Genomic DNA, 22728 nt, shown 5'->3' with positions numbered 1-22728 from the left:
CTCCCTGGGCTTATAGGTACATGGGATTATAGGTGCATGCCACCATGCCTGGCTAATTTATGTATTTTTAATAGAGACAGGGTTTCGCCATGTTGGCCATGCTGGTTTTGAACACCTGATCTCAGGTTATTGACCCACCTGAGCCTCCCAAAGTGCTGGGATTACAGGTGTGAGCCACCGCGCCTGGCCTTCTTTTCTTCTTCTTCTTCTTCTTCTTTTTTTTTTTTTTTTTTTTTTTTTTAAAAGAGGCTGAGTCTTGGCTGGCCATGGTGGCTCATATCTGTGATTGTAGCACTTTGGGAGGCTGAGGCAGGCAGATTGTATGAGTCCAGGAGTTTCAGATCAGCCTGGGCAACATGGTGAAACCCCATCTCTGCAAAAAAAAATTAGCCAAGCATGGTGGCATGCACCTGAGGTCCCAGCTACTTGGGAGGCTGAGGTGGGAGGATCATCTGAGCCTGGGAGGTGGAAGTTGCAGTGAGCCAAGATCATACCACTGCATTCCAGCATGGGCGACAGAGTGAGACCGTGTCTCAAATAAATAAATAAAAAGAGACTAGGTCTTGCTCTGTTACCCAAACTGGAGTGTAGTGGCACCATCACAGCTTTCTGTAATTGAACTCATGGCCTCGGGTGATCCTTCCATCTCGGCTTCCCAAAGTGCTGGGATTACAGATGTGAGCCACCACACCCAGCCATGGATCTAAATAGACATTTCTCTGAAGAAGATGGGCTAATAAGCATGTGAGAAATTGTTCAATGTCATTATCCATCATGGAAACGTAAATCAAAATCACAATGACATACCACCTCATACCCACTATGATGGCTTAAAAAAAAAGATAGATATAGCCTGAGTAATATAGTGAGATTCTGTCTCTACAAAAACAATAAAAATTAGCTTGACGTTGTGGTGTGCACCTGTAGTCCCAGCTACTTGGGAAGCTGAGGTGGGAGGATTGCATGAGCCCAGGAGGTCAAAGGTTGTAGTGAGCTATTGACCACACAGCCTGAGTGACAGAGTGAAACCTTGTCAAAAAAAAAAAAAAAAAAAAGGCCGGGCGCGGTGGCTCACGCCTGTAATCCCAGCATTCTGGGAGGCCGAGGCGGGCGGATCACGAGGTCAGGAGATTGAGACCATCCTGGCTAACACAGTGAAACCCCGTCTCTACTAAAAAATACAAAAAATTAGCTGGCCGTGGTGGCGGGCGCCTGTAGTCCCAGCTACTCGGGAGGCTGAGGCAGGAGAATGGCATAAACCCAGAAGGTGGAGGTTGCAGCGAGCCGAGATCCCACCACTGCACTCCAGCCTGGGTGACAGAGTGAGACTCCGCCTCAAAAAAAAAAAAAAAAAAGAATTTTATATATATATGTAAAGATAATAAGTATTGAAGATATGGAGAAATTGGGACCCTTCCTAGACTGCTTATGGGAATATAAAATGGTGCAGCGACTTTGGAAAACAGTCTGGCAGTTCCTCAAAAGGTTTAAACAGAGTTAACATATAAGTTAGAAATTATGCTAGTGGATAAATACCTGTGATGGTGAATTTTATGTGTCATCTTGACTAGGCCACAGAGTACCTAGATATTTGGTCTCACATTTTTCTGAGTGTGCTTGTGAGGATGGTTTTGAATGTTAACCTTTGAATCTGTAGACTGATTAAAGCTAATTGTCCTCCTTAATGTGAGTGGACCTCATCCGGTTGAAGGCCTAAGTAGACCAAAAAGCTGACTGATACTTCCCTGCAAGCAGGAGGGAACTCCTGCCTGGATACTTGAGGTGGGACATTAGTCTTTTCCTGCCTTCAGACTTGAACTGAATCTTTGGTTCTTTTTGGGTCTCAAACTTGCTGACTACAGATCTTGGGACTTCTCAACTTTCATAATTGTATGAGCTAATTGCTTATAATAAATCTCTTGATATATATCTCCTGTTGGTTCTGTTTCTCTGTAGAATTCTGACCAATACAATACAGAAGAGAAGTGAAAACATATCCACACAAAAGACTTGTACACAAATGTTTATAGCAGCATTATTCATAATAATAAAAAAGGAAAAACACAAATGTCTATCAACTGATGAATAGGCAGGCATACAAAATGTGATTTATTCATACAATGGGATATTTGCTAATAAAAGGAATGAAGTACTAATGAAAGAGAAGTTTGAATCCAGCAGGTTAAGTGAATGCCAAAGACATGTACATAGGTACAGCCTTCCCTGTTCAGTTTGGTAGACAGTTGGGCCATTGCTGCTGACAGGCAGTTCTGATTCTGGTAGGTGACTGCATTTTAACTTCTGGTTTCAGGTCCGACTGCAGACACAGCCACCGAGTTTGCCTGGACAACCTCCCATGTACTCTGGGACCTTTGACTGTTTCCGGAAGACTCTTTTTAGAGAGGTTGGTATCTGGTGCTGGGCATCCTCTTACTCAGAACACATTCATGGGGTTGGTTTGTTACCCCCAAGGAGAGTAGGGTAACTGTGGTTCTGCTGGTCAGCTGGCTCACAGCTGCTGCTCCTTCAGCATGCCACCCTGTGCCCCCCGTTGTCATCTGCTTTGGGGTCTCTGATAGTTCTAGCTACTGTTTTATATAGATGAGTCAAGCTAATAAAATGGTTCTCTCTTTTGGAAGATGGAATTTAGACCACAGAGAACTAGTGAGTAATAATTGAGATGTGAAATGGAAGAAAATGTACATCTGAGCTGGGCGCGGTGGCTCACGCCTCTAATCCTAGCACTTTGTGGGCCAAGGCAGGTGGATCACTTGAGGTCAAGAGTTCAAGACCAGTCTGGGCAATGTGTAGAGAGTGTCATCTCTACAAAAAATGCAAAAATTAGATGGGCGTGGTGGCGCGTGTACATCTGTAGTTCTAGCCACTCAGGTGATTGAGGTGGAGGATCACTCCACCAGGAGGTAGAGGTTGCAGTGAGCCAAGATTGCACCACTGCACTCCAACCTGGGTGACAGAGTGAGACCCTGCCTGAAAAAAAAAAAAGGCCAAGCATGGTGGCTCACGCTTGTAATCCCAGCACTTTGGGAGGCCGAGGTGGGTGGATTGCCTGAATTCAGGAGTTTGAGACCACCCTGGCCAACACAGTGAAACCCCGTCTCTACTAAAAATGCAAAAATTAGCTGGGCATGGTGGCATGTGCCTGTAGTCCCAGCTACTTGGGAGACTGAGGCACGAGAATTGCTTGAACCAGGAGGGAGAGGTCCAGCCCTGTGGGGCTTAGTGGGTGTTTTCCCCGTGTGCAGAGACAAGAGATCATAAGAAAGACACAAGACAAAGAGATAAAAAGAAAACAGCTGGGCCCAGGGGACCACTACCACCAAGACGCGGAGATCTTTAGTGGCCTCTAATGGCTGGGCGCGCTATTTATTGAATATAAGACAAGGGGGCAGCCGGGCGCGGTGGCTCATGCTTGTAATTCCAGCACTTTGGGAGGCCGAGGCGGGTGGATCACGAGGTCAGGAGATCAAGACCATACTGGCTAACACATTGAAACCCCGTCTCTACTAAAAATACTAAAAATTAGCTGGGTGCGGTGGCGGGCGCCTGTAGTCCCAGCTACCCAGGAGGCTGAGGCAGGAGAATGGCATGAACCTGGGAGGCGGAGTTTACAGTGAGCCAAGATCATGTCACTGCACTCCAGCCTTGGCAACAGAGCAAGACTCTGTCTCAAAAAAAAAAAAAAAAAACACAAGGGGACAGGGTAAGGAGGGTGAGCTGTCCAAGTGATTGATAAGGTCAAGCAAATCACGTGATCATGGGATGGGGAGGGAGGGGGGAGGGGGGAGGGGGGAGAGCCCTTCCCTTTTAGGTAGCCGAAGCAGAGAGGGAAGGCAGCATATGTCAGCGTTTTCCTCTATGCACTTGTAAGAAAGATCAGGCTGGGCGCAGTGGCTCATGCCTGTAATCCCAGCACTTTGGGAGGCCGAGGCGTGGATCACGAGGTTAGGAGATTGAGACCGTCCTGGCTAACACGGTGAAACCCTGTCTCTACTTAAAAAAATACAAAAAATTAGCTGGGCGTGGTGGTGGGCGCCTGTAGTCCCTGCTACTCAGGAGGCTGAGGCAGGAGAATGGCATGAACCTGGGAGGCGGAGCTTGCAGTGAGCCAAGATTGCACCACTGCACTCAGCCTGGGTGACAAAGTGAGATCAAAGAGGAACCAGGAGTATGGGAGGAACATGAAAGTGGACAAGAAGTATGACCACTGAAGCACAGCATCACAGGGATGGGTTTAGGCCTCCGGATAACTGTGGACAGGCCTGGATAATATCCAGCCTCCCATAAGAAGCTGGTGGAGTAGAGTGTTCCCTGACTCCTCCAAGGAAAAGAGACTCCCTTTCACGGTCGGCTAAGTAACGGGTGCCTTCCCAGGCACTGGCATTACTGCTTGACCAAGGAGCTCTTAAGCGGCCCTTGTGCGGGCGTGACAAGAGGGCTCACCTCTTGCCTTCTTGGTCACTTCTCACAATGTCCCTTCAGCACCTGACCCTATACCTGCCGATTATTTAAAATAAAAAGAAAAAATAAAATGTACACCTGCATCTGGATCAGTCAGTTTGTTAGGGATCCATGTCAGAAGTGCCTGTGATTGAAGTCTGAAGGAAAAGTCAGCCAGTCCTGAAACACTGAGAGAAGCTATCAGAGTCTCTAGTTCCCCTAGACAGGGACATTAAATTGGTTTGGAGTTATTATTATATACATTTTTTTTTTTTGAGACAGTCTCGCGCTGTCGCCCAGGCAGTGGCGCGATCTAGGCTCACTGCAAGCTCCGCCTCCCGGGTTCACGCCATTCTCCTGCCTCAGCCTCCTGAGTAGCTGGGACTACAGGCGCCTGCCACCGCGCCCGGCTAATTTTTTGTATTTTTAGTAGAGACGGGGTTTCACCGTGGTCTCGATCTCCTGACCTTGTGATCCGCCCGCCTCGGCCTCCCAAAGTGCTGGGATTACAGGCGTGAGCCACCGCGCCTGGCCTTATATACATATTTTTTGAGACAGAGTCTCACTCTGTCGCCCAGGCTGGAGTACAGTGGCATGAAGTTGGCTTACTGCAACCTCTGCTTCCCAGGCTCAAATGATTCTCCTGCCTCAGCTTCCTGAGTAGCTGGGATTACAGGCGTGTGCCATCATGCCTGGCTAATTGCACTCCATCCTGGGCAAAAAGGATAAAACTCTGTCTCAAAATAATAATAATATTAATAATAATAACAATGAATAACTTCATTAACACAGGACTTAAAGACCTCATTGAGATCTTTTCCTTTGCTTCCTAAAATATAACCTTTTTTTTTTTTCTGAGATGGAATTTTGCTCTTGTTGCCCAGACTGGAGGGCAATGGCACAATCTTGGCTCACTGCAACCTCTTTTTTTTGTTTTGGTTTGTTTTGTTTTGAAACGGAGTCTCGCTCTGCAGCCCAGGCTGGAGTGCAGTGGCCGGATCTCAGCTCACTGCAAGCTCCGCCTCCCGGGTTCACGCCATTCTCCTGCCTCAGCCTCAGGCGCCCGCCACCGCGCCCGGCTAGTTTTGTGTATTTTTTTTTGTATTTTTTTTTTTTTTTTTTTGAGACGGAGTCTCGCTTTGTCGCCCAGGCTGGAGTGCAGTGGCCGGATCTCAGCTCACTGCAAGCTCCGCCTCCCGGGTTTACGCCATTCTCCTGCCTCAGCCTCCCGAGCAGCTGGGACTACAGGCGCCCACCACCTCGCCCGGCTAGTTTTTTGTATTTTTAGTAGAGACGGGGTTTCACCATATTAGCCAGGATGGTCTCGATCTCCTGACCTCGTGATCCACCCGTCTCAGCCTCCCAAAGTGCTGGGATTACAGGCTTGAGCCACCGCGCCCGGCCTGTATTTTTTTAGTAGAGACAGGGTTTCACCGTGTCAGCCAGGATGGTCTCGATCTCCTGACCTCGTGATCCGCCCGTCTCGGCCTTCCAAAGTGCTGGGATTACAGGCTTGAGCTACCGCGCCCGGCCGGCTCACTGCAACCTCTTGAACCGTCTCCTTGGTTCAAGTGATTCTCCTGCCTCAGCTTCCTGAGTAGCTGGGATTATAGGCATGCACCACCATGCCTGGCTAATTTTATATTTGTAGTAGAGATGGGGTTTCTCCATGTTGGTCAGGCGGGTCTCAAACTCCTGACCTCAAGTGATCCACCTGCCCCGGCCTCCCAAAGTGCTGGGACTACAGGCGTGAGCTGCCGTGCCTGGCCTAAAATATAACTTTTTTATCTTTATTTTTTTGAGACAGAGTCTTGCTCTGTTGCCCAGGCTGGAGTGCAGTGGCACGATCTCGGCTCACTGCAAGCTCCGCCTCCTGGGTTCATGCCATTCTCCTGCCTTAGCCTCCCGAGTAGCTGGGACTACAGGCGCCCGCCACCACGCCTGGCTAATTTTTTCTATTTTTAGTAGAGGCGGCGTTTTCCCTTGTTAGCCAGGATGGTCTCAATCTCCTGACCTGGTGATCCACCCGCCTCGGCCTCCCAAAGTGTTGGGATTACAGGCGTGAGCCAGCGCGCCCGGCCCTAAAATATAACTTTCATATAAACACTCTATTATACTCTATAAATTTATAGCCTTGATTAAATATACGGAAACTAAGTAGTTGTCATCCAGATTAAAAAGGGGGTGATGGTAAATGATGGACTCAGCCTTGGAGAAGTTGTTCCCAGGATTCCTGTAGGACTTGGGTGCAGAAGAAAGATCTTTTTGCCGGGCGCGGTGGCTGGAGCCTGTAATCCCAGCACTTTGGGAGGCCGAGACGGGCGGATCACGAGGTCAGGAGATCGAGACCATCCTGGCTAACACGGTGAAACCCCGTCTCTACTAAAAAATACAAAAAACTAGCCGGCGAGGTGGCGGGCACCTATAGTCCCAGCTACTCCAGAGGCTGAGGTGGGAGAATGGCGTAAACCCGGGAGGCAGAGCTTGCAGTGAGCCGAGATCTGGCCACTGCACTCCAGCCTGGGCGACAGAGCGAGACTGTGTCTCAAAAAAAAAAAAGATCTTTTAAAAATGTTTATTTATTTATTTAGAGACAGAGTCTTGCTCTGTTGCCCAGGCTGGGGTGCAGTGACGCGATCTCAGCTCACTGCAAACTCTGCCTCCCGGGTTCAAGCGGTTCTCCTGCCTCAGCCTCCCGAGTAGCTGGGATTACAGGCATCTGCCACCATGCCTGGCCAGTTTTTGTGTGTAGTAGAGATGGGGTTTCACCATGTTGGCCAGGCTGGTCTCAAACTCCTGACCTTGTGATCTGCCCACCTCGGCCTCCCAAAGTGCTGGAATTACAGGCATCAGCCACTGCGTCTGGCTTAGAAAGAAGATCTTGAGGCAGTGCCTGCCTGACCGTCCTTGAGTGAGATGGTGCTACCCTTCTTTTTTTTTTTTTTTTTTTTTTTGAGATGGAGTCTTGTTCTGCCACTCAGACTGGCGTGCAATGGTGCAATCTCGGCTCACTTCAACCTCCGCCTCCTGGGTTCAAGCGATTCTCCTGCCTCAGCCTCCCAAGTAGCTGGGATTACAGGCACCTGCCACAATGCCCAGCTAATTTTTATATTTTTAGTAGAGATGGGTTTCGCCATGTTGGCCAGCTGGTTTCAATCTCCTGAGCTCAGGTGATCTGCCTGCCTCAGCCTCCCAAAGCGCTGGAATTACAGATATGAGCACCATGCCCGGCCTGCCCTTTCTTCTTTTTCTTCGTCGTCTTTTTTTTTTTTTTTTATATGGAGTCTCATTCTGTCACCCAGGTTGGAGTACAGTGGCATGATCTCAGCCCACTGCAACCTCCGCCTCCCGGGTTCAAGTGATTCTCTCTGCCTCAGCCTCCCAAGTAGCTGATACTACAAGTGCCTGCCACTACGGCCAGCTAATTTTTGTATTTTTAGTAGAGATGGGGTTTCGCCATATTGGTCCAGCTGTTCTTGAACTCCTGACTTTGTGATCTGCCCTCCTTGGCCTCCTAAAGTGCTGGGATTACAGGCGTGAGCCATGGCACCTGGCCTTGTCCTTTCTTCTTTAAACTCCTCCTCCTTACATCTCTAGTGTCCAGGGTGGAGTCTGATCAGTGTCTGATGGAGGTTCTAGGCTTCAGGTCCACTCAGAGTCCTCTACCCTTACAGAAGGAAGGTAGGCTTACCTGCCTCTTGGTCGTTAGATGTTTTTTTTTTTGTTTTTTTTTTTTTGAGACGGAGTCTTGCTCTGTAGCCCGGGCTGGAGTGCAGTGGCCGGATCTCAGCTCACTGCAAGCTCCGCCTCCCGGGTTCACGCCATTCTCCTGCCTCAGCCTCCGGAGTAGCTGGGACTACAGGCGCCCGCCACCTCGCCCGGCTAGCTTTTTGTATTTTTAGTAGAGACGGGGTTTCACGGTGTTAGCCAGGATGGTCTCGATCTCCTGACCTCGTGATCCGCCCGTCTCGGCCTCCCAAAGTGCTGGGATTACAGGCTTGAGCCACCGCGCCCGGCCGTTAGATGTTATTGAGCACCTGCCTAGGGGTGGGCAATGTGCTGGGTCCTGGAGTCGTGGTGAGAACGTCTTGTATAAACCCAAATCTTTGAAGAGTTGAATAGGCTTCCTTAGTCCATATTTGTGCATGTCCTGTTTTTTGCTGTGCCAGATTTGAGCTTTCTGCTCTCTGGAGCTGCCAGGCAGAGGTCTGTAGGTTGTGCTACATGGAACTGGGTTGGCCATTCTAGTGGAAGGAAGACTAGACAAGTTGTTCAGGAGGAATGGGCTTGACCTCTCAGGACCTGCTCATCCTTTTAGCTCATGTAGGGAGCTGTGGGAATGGCTTTGAATGGACTTCGTCATATGCTGCTTTTGTAGATCTTCCTCAGATCTCTGTCCTTTTCCCATTTACTGCCTCTATACTTTGTTCTTGGAGTTCACCTGCAGCCTGTAGCAGTTTAGGCTTTTGCAGGAATTAGGAGGAATGCTGACAGGTACAGTTGTGCTCCCTTGATTCTGAAAAGAAAGTTTGGATACCCAGGGTCTGCAGTGAGGCAGGTTCTTCAGCCTGGGTCTGTGGAGCCTTCCCAGTGTGCAGCCTCACCTTGATTCTCCTGCTACTCTCTATAAGGATCAACTTTAAAAGTTTTTGTATTTTTTTAAAAAAATGGTTTTGAGATGGGGTCTCGCTGTTTTACCCAGGCTGGTCTTGAACTCCTGAGCTCAAGTGATCCCCCCATCGCAGCCTCCTGAGTACCTGGGATTATAGGCCCTGATACAGGCACTTCATTTGTTACTGAGAAGCTTATAACAAAGTAACAAAGTGATATTTATCTCTTTCCTTCGTTCTCCAGAGGCAACTACTTTCAATTTTTTCAGTTGTTTATGCTGTTCCCACCTATCTACATAATACACATTTACTATTATTTTTATTTTATTTATTTTTATTTATTTTTTTTTTGTTTGAGACGGAGTTTTACTCTTGTGACCCAGGCTGGAGTGCAGTGGTGCAATCTCGGCTCACCGCAACCTCCGCCTTCCAGGTTCGAGCCTTTCTTCTGCCTCAGCCTCCCTAGTAGCTGGGATTACAGGCATGTGCCACCACGCCCGGCTAATTTTGTATTTTTAGTAGAGACGGAGTTTCTTCATGTTGGTCAGGCTGGTCGTGAACTCCTGACCTCAGATCTGCCTGCCTCGGCCTCCCAGAGTGCTGGGATTACAGGTGTGAGCCACTGTATCTGGACATTGCTGTTATATTTTATACATTTATATATTGTCTAGCTACCTATTTGTGGTAGATTATTTTATATTTTAGCTCTTATACTCCCTATCCCCTCCTTCTGCCCTGTCCATCTATATGATTTTATCACCCTTTGTGGTTTAATCCAATTTACCATTTTCATGATTACAACTTTATATATATTTTTTCTCTTAAGTATGAAGTGTGATGTGCATTCCATTCCTTGTGTAACTTTTTGTTTCCCTTAGGATTGGGTTAATAATTGTGTTAAATCTTTTGTTTGTCTTTGAATCACTCTCTGTCATTCTGTACCCTAAATGCTCTGTAGTGTACCTTTCTGTTTGGTTTGCTACACACTGCCTTAGGAGTTATTTTCTGTTGTTCTAGTGTGTGTTGTTTTGTTCTGTTTTGGTTTTAGTTTAGTTTTGTTTTTTTGAGATGGAGTTTTGCTGTGTTGCCAGGCTGGAGTGCAGTGGCACAATCTCGGCTCACTGCAACCTTTGCCTCCCAGGTTCAAGCTATTCTCGTGCCTCAGCTCCTGAGTAGCTGGGATTACAGGCATGCACCACCACACACAGCTAATGTTTGTATTTTTAGTAGAGACGGGGTTTCACCACGTTGGCCAGGATGGTCTTGGTCTCCTAACCTCGTGATACGCCTGCCTTGGCCTCCCAAAGTGCTGGAATTACAGACGTGAGCTACTGCACCCGGCCTTGTTCTGTTTTTCTTGCAAACATCAGTTTTGGAGTCCTCTACTACGCTGTGGACTGTTTCCCAGGTCCACTGCACCCAGTGCCATCCTAGAAACCCACTTCATCTCTCTTGGACTGGCCCCCTGGTCTCCCGGGTCCTGAATCTTCCTCCTTGTTTACTACCTTGTTTGGTAGTGTATTTATGTATTTGTCTGTCTGTCTTTTTTTTTTTTTTTTTTTTTTTTTTTGAGGCGGAGTCTGGCTCTCTTGTCCAGGCTGGAGTGCAGTGGCCGGATCTCAGCTCACTGCAAGCTCCGCCTCCTGGGTTCACGCCATTCTCCTGCCTCAGCCTCCCGAGTAGCTGGGACTACAGGCGCCCGCCACCTCGCCTGGCTAGTTTTTTGTATTTTTTAGTAGAGACGGGGTTTCACTGTGTTAGCCAGGATGGTCTCGATCTCCTGACCTCGTGATCCGCCCGTCTCGGCCTCCCAAAGTGCTGGGATTACAGGCTTGAGCCACCGCGCCCGGCCTTTGTCTGACTGTCTAATTATTTATTGGTTACTACATAATTCACTTTCTTTTTTTTTTTTTTTTTTCCTGGAGATGGGATCTCACTCTGTCACCCAGGGTGGAGTACAGTGGCAAGATCATAGCTCACTGCAGGCTTGAACTTCTTGACTCAAGTTATTCTCCTAACTCAGCCTTCTGACTACCTAGAACTACAGGCACACACCACCACGTTTGGCTAACTTTTATTTTTTATTTGTTTTTGTAGAGACACAGTCTTGCTATGCTGCCCAGGCTCACCTTCCCTTTCATTACTAGTGAAACTGTACTAGTGAAAATTGCTGTGCAGTTCTAACAAAATTCTCATCTTAATACCTAGAAAATTTAAAACATTTTCTTAATCACTTGTAATCTTACCCCAAAGAAGGTAGATCACATCGTGTATCCTGTTTTGTAGCCTTTTTTTTTTTAACTTAATAATCTCTTCTCATGTTATAATGTGATTTATAGAGTTTATAATTTATCTCCTATTTGGCAGCTTTTGTTTTTTTCCCCAAAATTTTGGTACCTTATAAATGCCTGAGGTTATTTTTACACCTCTGAGTATCTCCCTAGAGTAAATTCCTTGCAATAGATTTTCCATACAAAAAAATTTCCAGGTGAAAGAGTATGCTACATATTGGCAGATTGCTGGCCGGGTGCAGTGGCTCACGCCTATAATCCCAGCACTTTAATAGGCCAAGGCAGGAGGATCACTTGAGCCCAGGAGTTCAAGACCAGTTTGGGCAACGTGGCAAAACCCTGTCTCTACAAAAAATAGAAAAATTAGCTGGGCATGGTGACGCACGCCTGTAGTCCCAGCTACTTGGGAGGCTGAGATGGGAGGATCACTTGAGCCCAGGGGATCAAGGCTGTGATCAGCTGTGATTGCACCACTGCATCCCAGCCTGGGTGACAGAGTGAGACCCCGTCTGAAAAAAAAAAATCCCCCAAAACAAAAACAGATTGCCTTTGAGAATGGAAACTGCCTTCAGTTTCTCCAGCAATACATAATAGGACAATTATTTCTGATAAATGTGGGAGATATTCTTCCATTTAAAATTCTCCTTGTGGCCGGGTGCAGTGGCTCACGCCTGTAATCCCAGCACTTTGGGAGGCTGAGGCGGGCGGATCATGAGGTCAGGAGATCAAGACCATCCTGGCTAACACAGTGAAACCCTGTCTCTACTAAAAAAATACAAAAAATTAGCTGGGCGTGGTGGCAGGCGCCTCAGGAGGCTGAGGCAGGAGAATGGCGTGATCCCAGGAGGTAGAGCTTGCAGTGAGCCGAGATCATGCCACTGCACTCCAGCCTGGGCGACAGAGCGAGACTCTATCTCAAAAAAATAAAAAATAAAAATAAAGTTCTGCTTGCTTCAAGAAGAGGTGAAGGAAGCCACAGGTTAGAGGACACACTGCTTTCCTCTTTCAGTGATTTAAAAGGTGGTGGTGTCTGTAAACAGCTTCTGCTTCTGTGATTCCTTGCAGGGCATCAGGGGGCTATATCGGGGAATGGCTGCCCCTATCATCGGGGTCACTCCCATGTTTGCTGTGTGCTTCTTTGGGTTTGGTTTGGGGAAGAAACTACAACAGAAACACCCAGAAGATGTGCTCAGGTGAGTACTTACAGGCCAGGAGCACTCGCTATTCTGCCTGGTAGTGTGACATGGGTTAAATTAAAGAAACTTGGGCAGGGCACGGTGGCTCACACCTGTATTCCTAGCACTTTGAGAGGCTGAGGCGGGTGGATCACCTGAGGTCAGGAGTTCGAGTCCAGCTTGGCCAACATGGCAAAACCCTATCTCTACTAAAAATACAAAAAAATTAGCTGGGCACTGTGGCGGGCGCCTGTAGTCCCAGCTACTTGGGAGGCTGAGGCAGGAGAATCGCTTGACAGGGAGGCGGAGGTTGCAGTGAGCCGAGATGGCACCACTGCACTCCAACCTGAGCAACAGAGCAAGACTCCGTCTAAAAAAAAAAAAAAAAAAAACCTTGGTGGGTCCTCCTGGGCCCTTAAGCCTGACTCCTGGGAGTTTTTTTTTCTTTCTTCTCTGAGACAGAGTTTTGCTCTTTTTGCCCAGGCTGGAGTACAATGGCATGATCTCAGCTCACTGCAACCTCCGCCTCCCAGGTACAAGCAATTCTCCTGTCTTAGCCTCCCAAGTAGCTTGGATTACAGGCATGCGCCACCACACCTGGCTAATTTTTTTTGTATTTAGTGGAGAGGGGGTTTCACCACATTAGGCTGCTTGCGAACTCCTGACCTCAGGTGATCCACCTGCCTCGGCCTCCCAAAGTGCTGGGATTTCAGGCGTGTGCCACTGCACCTGGCCCAACTCCTGGGAGTTATACATGAAGGAGTACTTGAGTTTTAAATTTTTTTAATTTTTAATTTTTTTTTTTGTTTGAGACTGAGTCTCGCTCTGTTGCCCAGGCTGGAGTGCAGTGGCTTAATCTCGGCTCACTGCAAGCTCCGCCTCCCCAGTTCTCGCCATTCTCCTGCCTCAGCCTCCCTACTAGCTGGGACTACAGACGCCTGCCACCACGCCTGGCTAATTTTTTGTTTTTTTGTATTTTTAGTAGAGACGGAGTTTCACCATGTTAGCCAGGATGGTCTCGATCTCCTGACCTTGTGATCTGCACCCCTTGGCCTCCCAAAGTGCTGGGATTACAAGCGTGAGCCACCGCGCCTGGCCCAAGTACTTGAGTTTTTGAGATGGGGTCTTTGTTTGTCACCCAGGCTGAAATGCAGTGGTGCAATCATGACTCACTATAACCTTAAACTCCTGGGCTCAAGTGATTCTTCTGCCTCAGCCTCCCGAGTAGCTGGGACTACAGGCACACACCACCACTCTGGGCTAATTTTTAAATTTTTTTGTGAGATAGGGGCGGGTCTCATTATCTTGCCCAGGCTGGTCTCGAACTCCTGGAGCCAAGCAATTCTCTTGCCTCGGCCTCCCAAATTGCTAGGATTACAGGTGTGAGCCACCACACCTGACCAGTTTTTCATATTTCTTTTATAAGGTAGTATCAATTATTGGAGAGATTTGTAACCTCACGAGGCTGTTGAGAGGTCTGAATGCTTAAATATGTGTAACATGTCATAGGCAGCACCTGGTGCTGCCCTAAAGCCAAAAGCAGTCTTTCTATCACCTGATTGAGAGAAGAGAAGGTTCCAACTTTTGTTGTGCTTCATTTTTACAACATGCTAATATGACTATAAAGATTTCAGTTATTAGTTTCTGTGTTAAAGTGGAATAAGTTAATATGTTTTCCTTTAATAAACTTTAAGAAGTTGGATTTGGGTATGAAGAGGCACCTGAGACAGAATTATAGTTCAGAATTTACAAAGTAGCGAAAACAGAGGCTTCTCAGGATGCAGGGGAATTCTAAGTGGAAATATTGGGTGAAAATGTATCCACAATCTGAGCTGTGCAGGGTGCCAACCCCTGGGAGGGGCTATAGGCAGTACAGGAGCTACAAAGTCTGGCCTGCCCTCAGATCCGGGAGCTCAAGGGAGGAAGCCCAGGGTGCCATGCAGTTGTATTCTGTCACCACTCTAGGCCACAGCAGGCTGAGTGAGGGTCTAGGATGTAGATGGAGGTGCTTGTAGAGTGAAACTCTATTTCTAGGATCCTTGTGACCCTCTGAATGTCCCTAGATTCTATAAATAGCCGCAAGTGGCCTGAAACGTGGGTGGGGTTGTTTTGGAGCTGCATTTGCCCATTGGTAGTCCTTGTGTCCCAGGGACACATGTCCTCTCTGAGCGTCTGTTCTTTTTTTTTTTTCTTTTTTTTTTTTTTTTTTGAGACGGAGTCTCGCTCTGCCACCCAGGCTGGAGTGCAGTGGCCGGATCTCAGCTCACTGCAAGCTCCGCCTCCCGGGTCCACGCCATTCTCCTGCCTCAGCCTCCCGAGTAGTTGGGACTACAGGCACCCGCCACCGCGCCCGGCTAGTTTTTTTGTATTTTTTTAGTGGAGACGGGGTTTCACCGTGTTAGCCAGGATGGTCTCGATCTCCTGACCTCGTGATCCGCCCGTCTCGGCCTCCCAAAGTGCTGGGATTACAGGCTTGAGCCACCGCGCCCGGCCTCTTTTTTTTTTTTTTTTTTGAGACGGAGTCTCGTTCTGTTGCCAGGCTGTAGTGCAGTGGCGCGATCTCGGCTCACTGCAACCTCCGCCTCCCAGATTCAAGCAGTTCTCCTGCCTCAGCCTCCCGAGTAGCTGGGACTACAGGTGAGCGCCACCATTCCCAGCTAATTTTTGTACTTTTAGTAGAGATGGGGTTTCACCATGTTGGCCAGAATGGTCTCGATCCCTTGACCTCGTGATCTGCCTGCCTCGGCCTCCCAAAGTGCTGGGATTACAGGTGTGAGCCACTGTGCCCGGCCCTGAGCGCCTAGTCTTTTAGCATATGTGCCAGCTCACGGATGTATCAGGGCCATGCATGACCCCTGTGGGGTCACTTCTGGTACTTTGGTCTATGGGCTGTGTTCCTGTACAGTCACATCAGCACTCAGAGAAACAGTCTTCCTGACTGTACAAAGTTAAGACACTCAGGACCCCACTCCCACAATCCTGTCAGCCCTGCTGTGTTCACCTTCCTATAATGCTGTTTGGGGATGGTATAGAAAGGAGTGTTACCAGGGCCTTGGGGTGGAAGTCCAGGAGGGTCCAGCTCTCAAAGGTGCCTCCCTGGGATGGAGATGGGGGTGGGGAGTGGGAGAATAGGCCAGACAGCCATTGAGTGTCCACATGATGCCCTGTGCACACACAGAGATCCTATTCAGAGACAGTCTCCAGTCCCAAGAGATGAGGTTTGCTGAGCCTAGGGTTGGGCATTATGGGGAAAATGGAGCATGTTGGTCTCATAGGGAGAATTTAGTTGCTGAGAGGATTCCTCAGGGATAGCCATGTGAACTGGGACTGTGAAGATGGCCGTGTTGGAAAGCAAGTCTCTTGACTGTTCAACAGTCACTTTGGCTGTGTGCCTGAGGTAGATGCATGAGCCCTGCCTGGGGTGAATGCAGGGAGAAATAGGGCTGTTGAAACTGGTGCCCTGCCTGGAGTGAACTCTTTACAGTGGATGTCCCTCTACCCCCATTTGGCATCTGTTCATAAGCTCCTTGCTGGATGGGACTGACCTGAAGGCTCAGTTGTTGGAGGCTTGGGGTCAAGAGTGCACTGAAGCTTAGGACAGTGTGTGAAGTTTTTCAGTAACAGTTGCTAAGTTGTGGGACTCTGTTGAAATGCTGAATGTAACTTTGTGCCCCATTGCCTCCAAACCATGCTGGTATTGCTAATCCCAGAAAGAAAAGGAGGTAGCCAGGCACAGTGGCTCATGCCTGTAATCCCAGCACTTTGGGAGGCCAAGGCAGGAGGATCACTTGAGCCCAGGAGTTCGAGACCAATCTGGGCAACATGGTGAAACTCTGTCTCTACAAAAATGCAAAAATCAGCCAGGCTTGCCTGTAGTCCCAACTACTCAGGAGGTTGAGGTGGGAAGGTCACTTGAGCCCAGGAGGTGGAGGTTGCAGTGAGCTGAGATTGTGCCACTGCACTCCAGCCTGGACAACAGAGCAAGATTCTGTTTCAAAAAAAAAAAAAGGGCTGGGCACAGGGGCTCATGCTGTAACCCTAGCACCCTGGGAGGCCGAAGTGAGTGGATCACTTGAGGTCAGGAGTTTGAGGCCATCCTAGCCAACATGGTGAAACTCTGTTGCTACTGAAAATACAAAAATTAGCTGGGTGTGGTGGCGGGTTCCTGTAATCCCAGCTACTCGGGTCCTGAGGCAGCAGAACTGTTTGAACCCAGGAGGTGGAGGATGCAGTGAGCCGAGATCGCTTCACTACACTCCAGCCTGGGGACAGAGTGAGACCGTGTCTCAAAACAAACACAAACAAATAAACAAAAAGAAGAAAGAAAAGAAAAGGAGATGCCAGAGGTGGCACAGACAGCTTGGGGTGATAGATGGGTAGGAGCCTCAGACTGCTGTTTATACTCAGGGTTGTTCATTCTGTGGGGGCCAGAGTGAAGACCCATACCTCTTGCCACTGGGGGACTATTTCCCTGTACAGGGGCCACAGGATCTGTCATGCCTGCCTGGGTATCATCCCTGTCTGGTCGTTTCTCAGCATCTTACAGCATATTGCATGCAGTTGACTTGGCTATCCTTTAGCCTTTAGAGGTGGCCACAGCCATCCTCCTTGGCCTTGAAGCTGTCCTGCTTGAGTCTTGGCTTAGAGTGTTCTCAGGCCCTTGGTAATCCAGGGGAAGTGAGACTGGAGGGGAACTACTGGGGGAGATTAAAGTCCAGATCTTGGGTTAGAGACTTCCCCCTCAAAAACCCCAGCACATTAACTATGGGGAATTGAGGCTCAGACAGGCCTGGAAACCTGTCCATAGTCACTGTGCCTGGCAGGCGCATGGATGGAAACTGTGTTTTACTATAAAACTTCTCTTACAGGTCAGGGATTCAGAGCGTACACCGCATGGGGTGGGCCTTGTGACCAGACTCCCATTGCTCTTGCCACTGAGACCCTTGCTCTGGGAAATTTGACATTAAAATATACCTAGAACTGAGTTTTTGTGCGAAATCTTAGGCTTCTACCCAGTCCAAGTACTTATTTTTTTTTCTTACAAAACTGTCCTTTTTGCTGGGATTGGCCCCTGTCCTCAGTGGTTAGTCACAGGTGCTTGCTTCTGGTTTTTGTTTTCAATGCAGCTATCCCCAGCTGTTTGCAGCTGGGATGTTATCTGGTGTATTCACCACAGGAATCATGACTCCTGGAGAACGGATCAAGTGCTTATTACAGGTAAGATTGTGATTGGAGGGGAAATAGCTAGCTTTTTCCTTTCAGTTTATAATTTCATGTGCATGTTTATGTCCTTTCACCCTTTATAGAGGCTTCAGGGTCGGGTGCAGTGGCTCACACCTGTAATCCTAGCACTTTGGGAGGCCAAGATGCGAGGATTGCCTGAGCCCACGAGTTAAAGACCAGCCTGGGGGCCAGGTGCAGTGGCTCATGCCTGTAATCCCAGCACTTCAGGAGGTCGAGGTGGGCAGATCACCTAAGGTCAGGAGTTCGAGACCAACCTCACCAACATGGTGAAACCCCGTCTCTACTAAAAATACAAAAATTAGCCAGGAGTGGTGTTGCATGCCTGTAATACCAGCTACTCGAGAGACTAAGGCAGGAGAATCACTTGAATCCAGGAGGCAGAGTTTTCATTGAGCCAAGATCATGCTATTGCACTCCAGCCTGAGCAACAAGAGCAAAAATTCCATCTCAAAAACAAAAACAAAACAATACAGAACAACGATGTTATTTTTTTATTTTTATTTTTTTTTGAGACGGAGTCTTGCTCTGTCACCCGGGCTGGAGTGCAGTGGCCTGATCTCAGCTCACTGCAAGCTCCGCCTCCCGGGTTTACGCCATTCTCCTGCCTCAGCCTCTGGAGTAGCTGGGACTACAGGCGCCCGCCACCGTGCCTGGCTAGTTTTTTGTATTTTTTTTTTTTAGTAGACACGGGGTTTCACCGTGTTAGCCAGGATGGTCTTGATCTCCTGACCTCGTGATCCGCCCGTCTCGGCCTCCCAAAGTGCTGGGATTACAGGCTTGAGCCACCGCGCCCGGCCAGAACAACTATGTTATATGAATGGAATCGTATAGTATATAAAGTCTTTGGATTGGCTTGTTTTTTGTTTTTGTTTTTAGATGGAGTCTTGCTCTTATCGCCCAGGCTGGAGTGCAATGGCACAATCTTGGCTCACTGCGACCTCCTGCTCCCAGGTTCAAGTGATTCTCCTGCCTCAGCCTCCCCAGTAGCTGGGATTACAGCACCTGACACTATGTCCTGCTAATTTTTGTATTTTTAGTAGAGACAGGGTTGTACCATGTTGGCCAGGCTGGTCTCAAACTCCTGACCTCAGGTGATCCACCCACCTTGGCATCCCAGAGTGCTGGGATTACAGGCATAAGCCACCACGCCTGGCCTGGATTGGCTTTTTAAATTTTTTTATTTCTTTCTTTATTTTTGAGACAGGGTCTGGCTCTCTGTCACCCAGTCTCTGTAGTACAGTGGCTGGACTCAGCACACTGCAATCTCTGCCTCCTGCGATGAAGCCATTCCTACCTCAGGCTTCTGAGTATCTGAGACTACAGGTGTGCATCACCATGCCCTGCTAGTTTTGTTTATTTTTTTAGAGATGGGGTTTTACCATGTTGCCCAGGCTGGCCTTGAAACTCTGAGCTCAAGCGATCTGCCTGCCTCGGCCTCCCAATGTGCTGGGATTATAGGCATGAGCCATCATGCCCAGCATAGATTGGATTTTAAACTCAGCATTGGCCAGGCATGGTGGCTCACACCTGTAATCCCTGCACTTTGTGAGGCCGAGGCGGGTTGCTCACCTGACATCAGGAGTTCGAGACCTGCTTGGCCTACATGGAGAAACCCCGTCTCTACTAAAAATACAAAAATTAGCCGGGTATGGTGGTGCATGCCTGTAATCCCAGCTACTCGGGAGGCTGAGGCACAAGAATTGCTTGAACCCAGGAGGCAGAGGTTGCAGTGAGCCAGGATCGTGCCACTGTACTGCAGCCTCGGTGACAAAGCAAAAAAATAAACAAAAAATAAAAATAAATAATAAATAAATAGGCCAAGCGTGGTGGCTCACGCCTGTAATCCCAGCACTTTGGGAGGCCGAGGAGGGTAGATCACGAGGTCAGGAGTTCAAGACCAGCCTGGCCAAGATGGTAAAACCCCCGTCTCTACGAAAAATACAAAAATTAGCCGGCCATGGTAGCAGACGTCTGTAATCCCAGCTACTTGGGAGGCTGAGGCAGAGAATTGCTTGAATCTGGAAGGCAGAGATTGCAGTGAGCTGAGATCATGCCACTGTATTCCAGCCTGAGCAACAGAGCGAGACTCTGTCTCAAAAATAAATAAATAATAAATAAATAAACTCAGTATAATTTTTTTTTTTTTCTCTCTGAGATGGAGTCTCATTCTGTTGCCCAGGCTGGAGTACAGTGGCACAGTCTCGGTTCACTGCAACCTCCGCTTCCTGGTTTCAAGCGATCCTCCTGCCTCAGCTTCCCGAGTAACTGAGATTACAGACACGCACCACCAAGCCCGGCTAATTTTTGTATTTTTAGTAGAGATGGGGGCTGGGGTGGGTGCGGGTCTCACCATGTTGGCCAGCCTGGTCTTGAACTCCTGACCTTAGGTGATCCTCCTGCCTCTGCCTCCCAAAGTGCTGAGATTATAGGCATGAGCCACCATGCCCAACCCTCAGCATAATTTTCTAGAGATTCATTTGGATTATCACATATATGAATACTGCATTCATTTTTATCGCTGAATGGTAGTCATAGTATGGATTATCATAATTTAACTATTCTTCCACCTAACATCATCTGTGTTGTTTCTAGTTTGAGGTTTTTAGGAATAAAGATGCTATAAACATTTGTATACAGAGGTTTTTGTCAGAAAGTAAGTCTTCATTTCTCCATTTCTCTGGGATAAATGCCTAGGAATGCAATTGTTGAGTTTTCTTATAGTTGTATCTCTAGTTTGGTTTTTTTTCTTTTTTTTTTTTTTTTTGGACAAGGTCTCACTCTGTTGCCTAGACTGGAGTGCAGTGGTGTGATCATAGCACAATATAACCTTGATCTCCTGGGCCTAAGTGATCCTCCCGCCTCAATCTCCCAAGTAGCTGGGACTACAGGTGTGTTCCTCCATGCCGAGTTAATTTTTTATTTTTATTTATTTATTTAGAGATGGGGTCTTGCTTTGTTGCCGAGGCTAGAGTGCAATGGCACGATCTCAACTCACCACGACCTCCTCCTCCGGGGTTCAAGCGATTCTTTTGCCTCAGCCTCGAAGGTAACTGGGATTACAGGCATGCGCCATCATGCCTGGTTAATTTTTGTATTTTTAGTAGAGACAAGGTTTCGCCATGTTGGCCAGGCCGGTCCTGAACGCCTGACCTAACGTGATTGACCTGCTTCGGCGTCCTGAAGTGCTAGGATTATAGGAATGAGCCACCACGCTCGCCCTAAGTCTAAGAATTCTTTACTTAAACCTAGATCCTGAAGATTTTCTTGTATATTTTTTCTACAAGTTTTATTTTATTTTATTTTATTTTCGAGACATTATCTCACTCCGTCACCCAGGGTGGAGTGCAGTGGTGCGAACTCTCCTCACTGCAGCCTCTGCCTCTTGGGTTCATGTGATTCTCCTGCATCAGCCACCCAAGTAGCTGGGATTACAGGCACACACCACCGTGCCCAGCTCATTTTTGTATTTGCAGTAGAGAAGGGGTTTCTCCATATTGGCCAGGCAGGTCTTTTTTTTTTTTTGAGATGGAATCTTGCTCTGTCGCCAGGCTGGAGTGCAGTGGTGTGATCTCAGCTCACTGCAACCTCCGACTCCCTGGTTCAAGTGATTCTCCTGCCTCAGCCTCCTGAGTAGCTGGGATTACAGACATGCACAACCACGCCCAGCTAATTTTTGTATATTTAGTAGAGATGGGGTTTCACCATGTTGGCCAGGATAGTCTCGATCTCCTGACCTTGTGATCCACCCTCCTTGGCCTCCCAAAGTGCTGGGATTACAGGCATAAGCCACTGTGCCCAGCCGCCAGGCCAGTCTTGGACTCCTGGCCTCAAGCGATCCACCTACCTTGGCCTCCCAAAGTGCTAGGACTACAGGCATGAGCTACCACGCCTGGTATATTTTATTTTTTTCAGATGGAGTCTTGCTCTGTTGCCCAGGCTGGCGGGCAGTGGCGTTATCTTGGCCCATTGCAACCCCTGCCTCCCAGATTCAAGTGATTCTCCTGCCTCAACCTCCCCAGTAGCTGGGATTACAGGCACACACCACCACACCCAGCTAGCTTTTGTATTTTTAGTAGAGACAGAGTTTCACCATGTTGGCCAGGCTGGTCTCCAACTCCTGATGTCAGGTAATCTGCCCATCTTGGACTCCCAAAGTGCTGAGATTACAGACGTGACCCACTACATCCGGGCCTTCTACAGGTTTTATTTATCATTTTATGTTTTACATTCAAGCCTGTGAACTCATTTGAGTCAATTTGTTTTTGTTTTTGAGACAAGGTGTTACTCTATTGCCCAGGTTGAAGTGCGGTGGTAAAATCATGGCTCTCTGCAGCCTCAGCATCCTGCGCTCAAACAGTCCTTCTGCCTCCTGAGTAGCTGGGATTACAGGCATGTGCCACCAAAAACAGCTAATTAAACACCTTTTTTTTTTTTGTAAGGATGGGGTCTTGCCATGTTGTTCAGGCTAATCTCAAACTCCTGGGCTCAAGCATTCCTCCTGCCTTGGCCTCCCAAAGTGCTGGGATTACAGGTGTGAGCAACCATGCCTGGCCAATTTTTGTATAATATATGAGTAGTAGGACAGAGTTCTTTTTTTTTTTTTTCCTTTTACCTTTGACGTCCGCTTATATCATTTATTGAAAACACTGTCGGCCGGGCGCGGTGGCTCAAGCCTGTGATCCCAGCACTTTGGGAGGCCGAGACAGGCGGATCACGAGGTCAAGAGATCGAGACCATCCTGGCTAACACGGTGAAACCCCGTGTCTGCTAAAAAATACAAAAAAAAGCTAGCCGGGCGAGGTGGCGGGCGCCTGTAGTCCCAGCTGCTCGGGAGGCTGAGGCAGGAGAATGGCATAAACCCGGGAGGCGGAGCTTGCAGTGAGCTGAGATCCGGCCACTGCACTGTAGCCTGGGCGACAGAGCGAGACTCCGTCTCAAAAAAAAAACAAA

The 22728-nt window shown here is 48.3% G+C and overlaps 1 protein-coding gene across 1 annotated transcript in view; it reads left to right on the top strand.

Moving 5' to 3' along the window:
- SLC25A20 (solute carrier family 25 member 20) overlaps window positions 1-22728 on the top strand; it is a 43487-nt gene that overhangs the window by 5244 nt on the left and 15515 nt on the right. Inside the window, exons 2-4 of the mRNA XM_050780980.1 lie at window positions 2312-2404; window positions 12425-12552; window positions 17661-17751. Coding sequence (XP_050636937.1) covers window positions 2312-2404; window positions 12425-12552; window positions 17661-17751 — 312 coding nt within the window. The remainder of the gene's footprint in view (window positions 1-2311; window positions 2405-12424; window positions 12553-17660; window positions 17752-22728) is intronic.

This window comes from Macaca thibetana, chromosome 2 (assembly GCF_024542745.1).
Source record: "Macaca thibetana thibetana isolate TM-01 chromosome 2, ASM2454274v1, whole genome shotgun sequence".
In the NCBI taxonomy this organism is placed as follows: domain Eukaryota; kingdom Metazoa; phylum Chordata; class Mammalia; order Primates; family Cercopithecidae; genus Macaca; species Macaca thibetana.
This window is presented reverse-complemented; position numbering and strand designations above follow the sequence as displayed.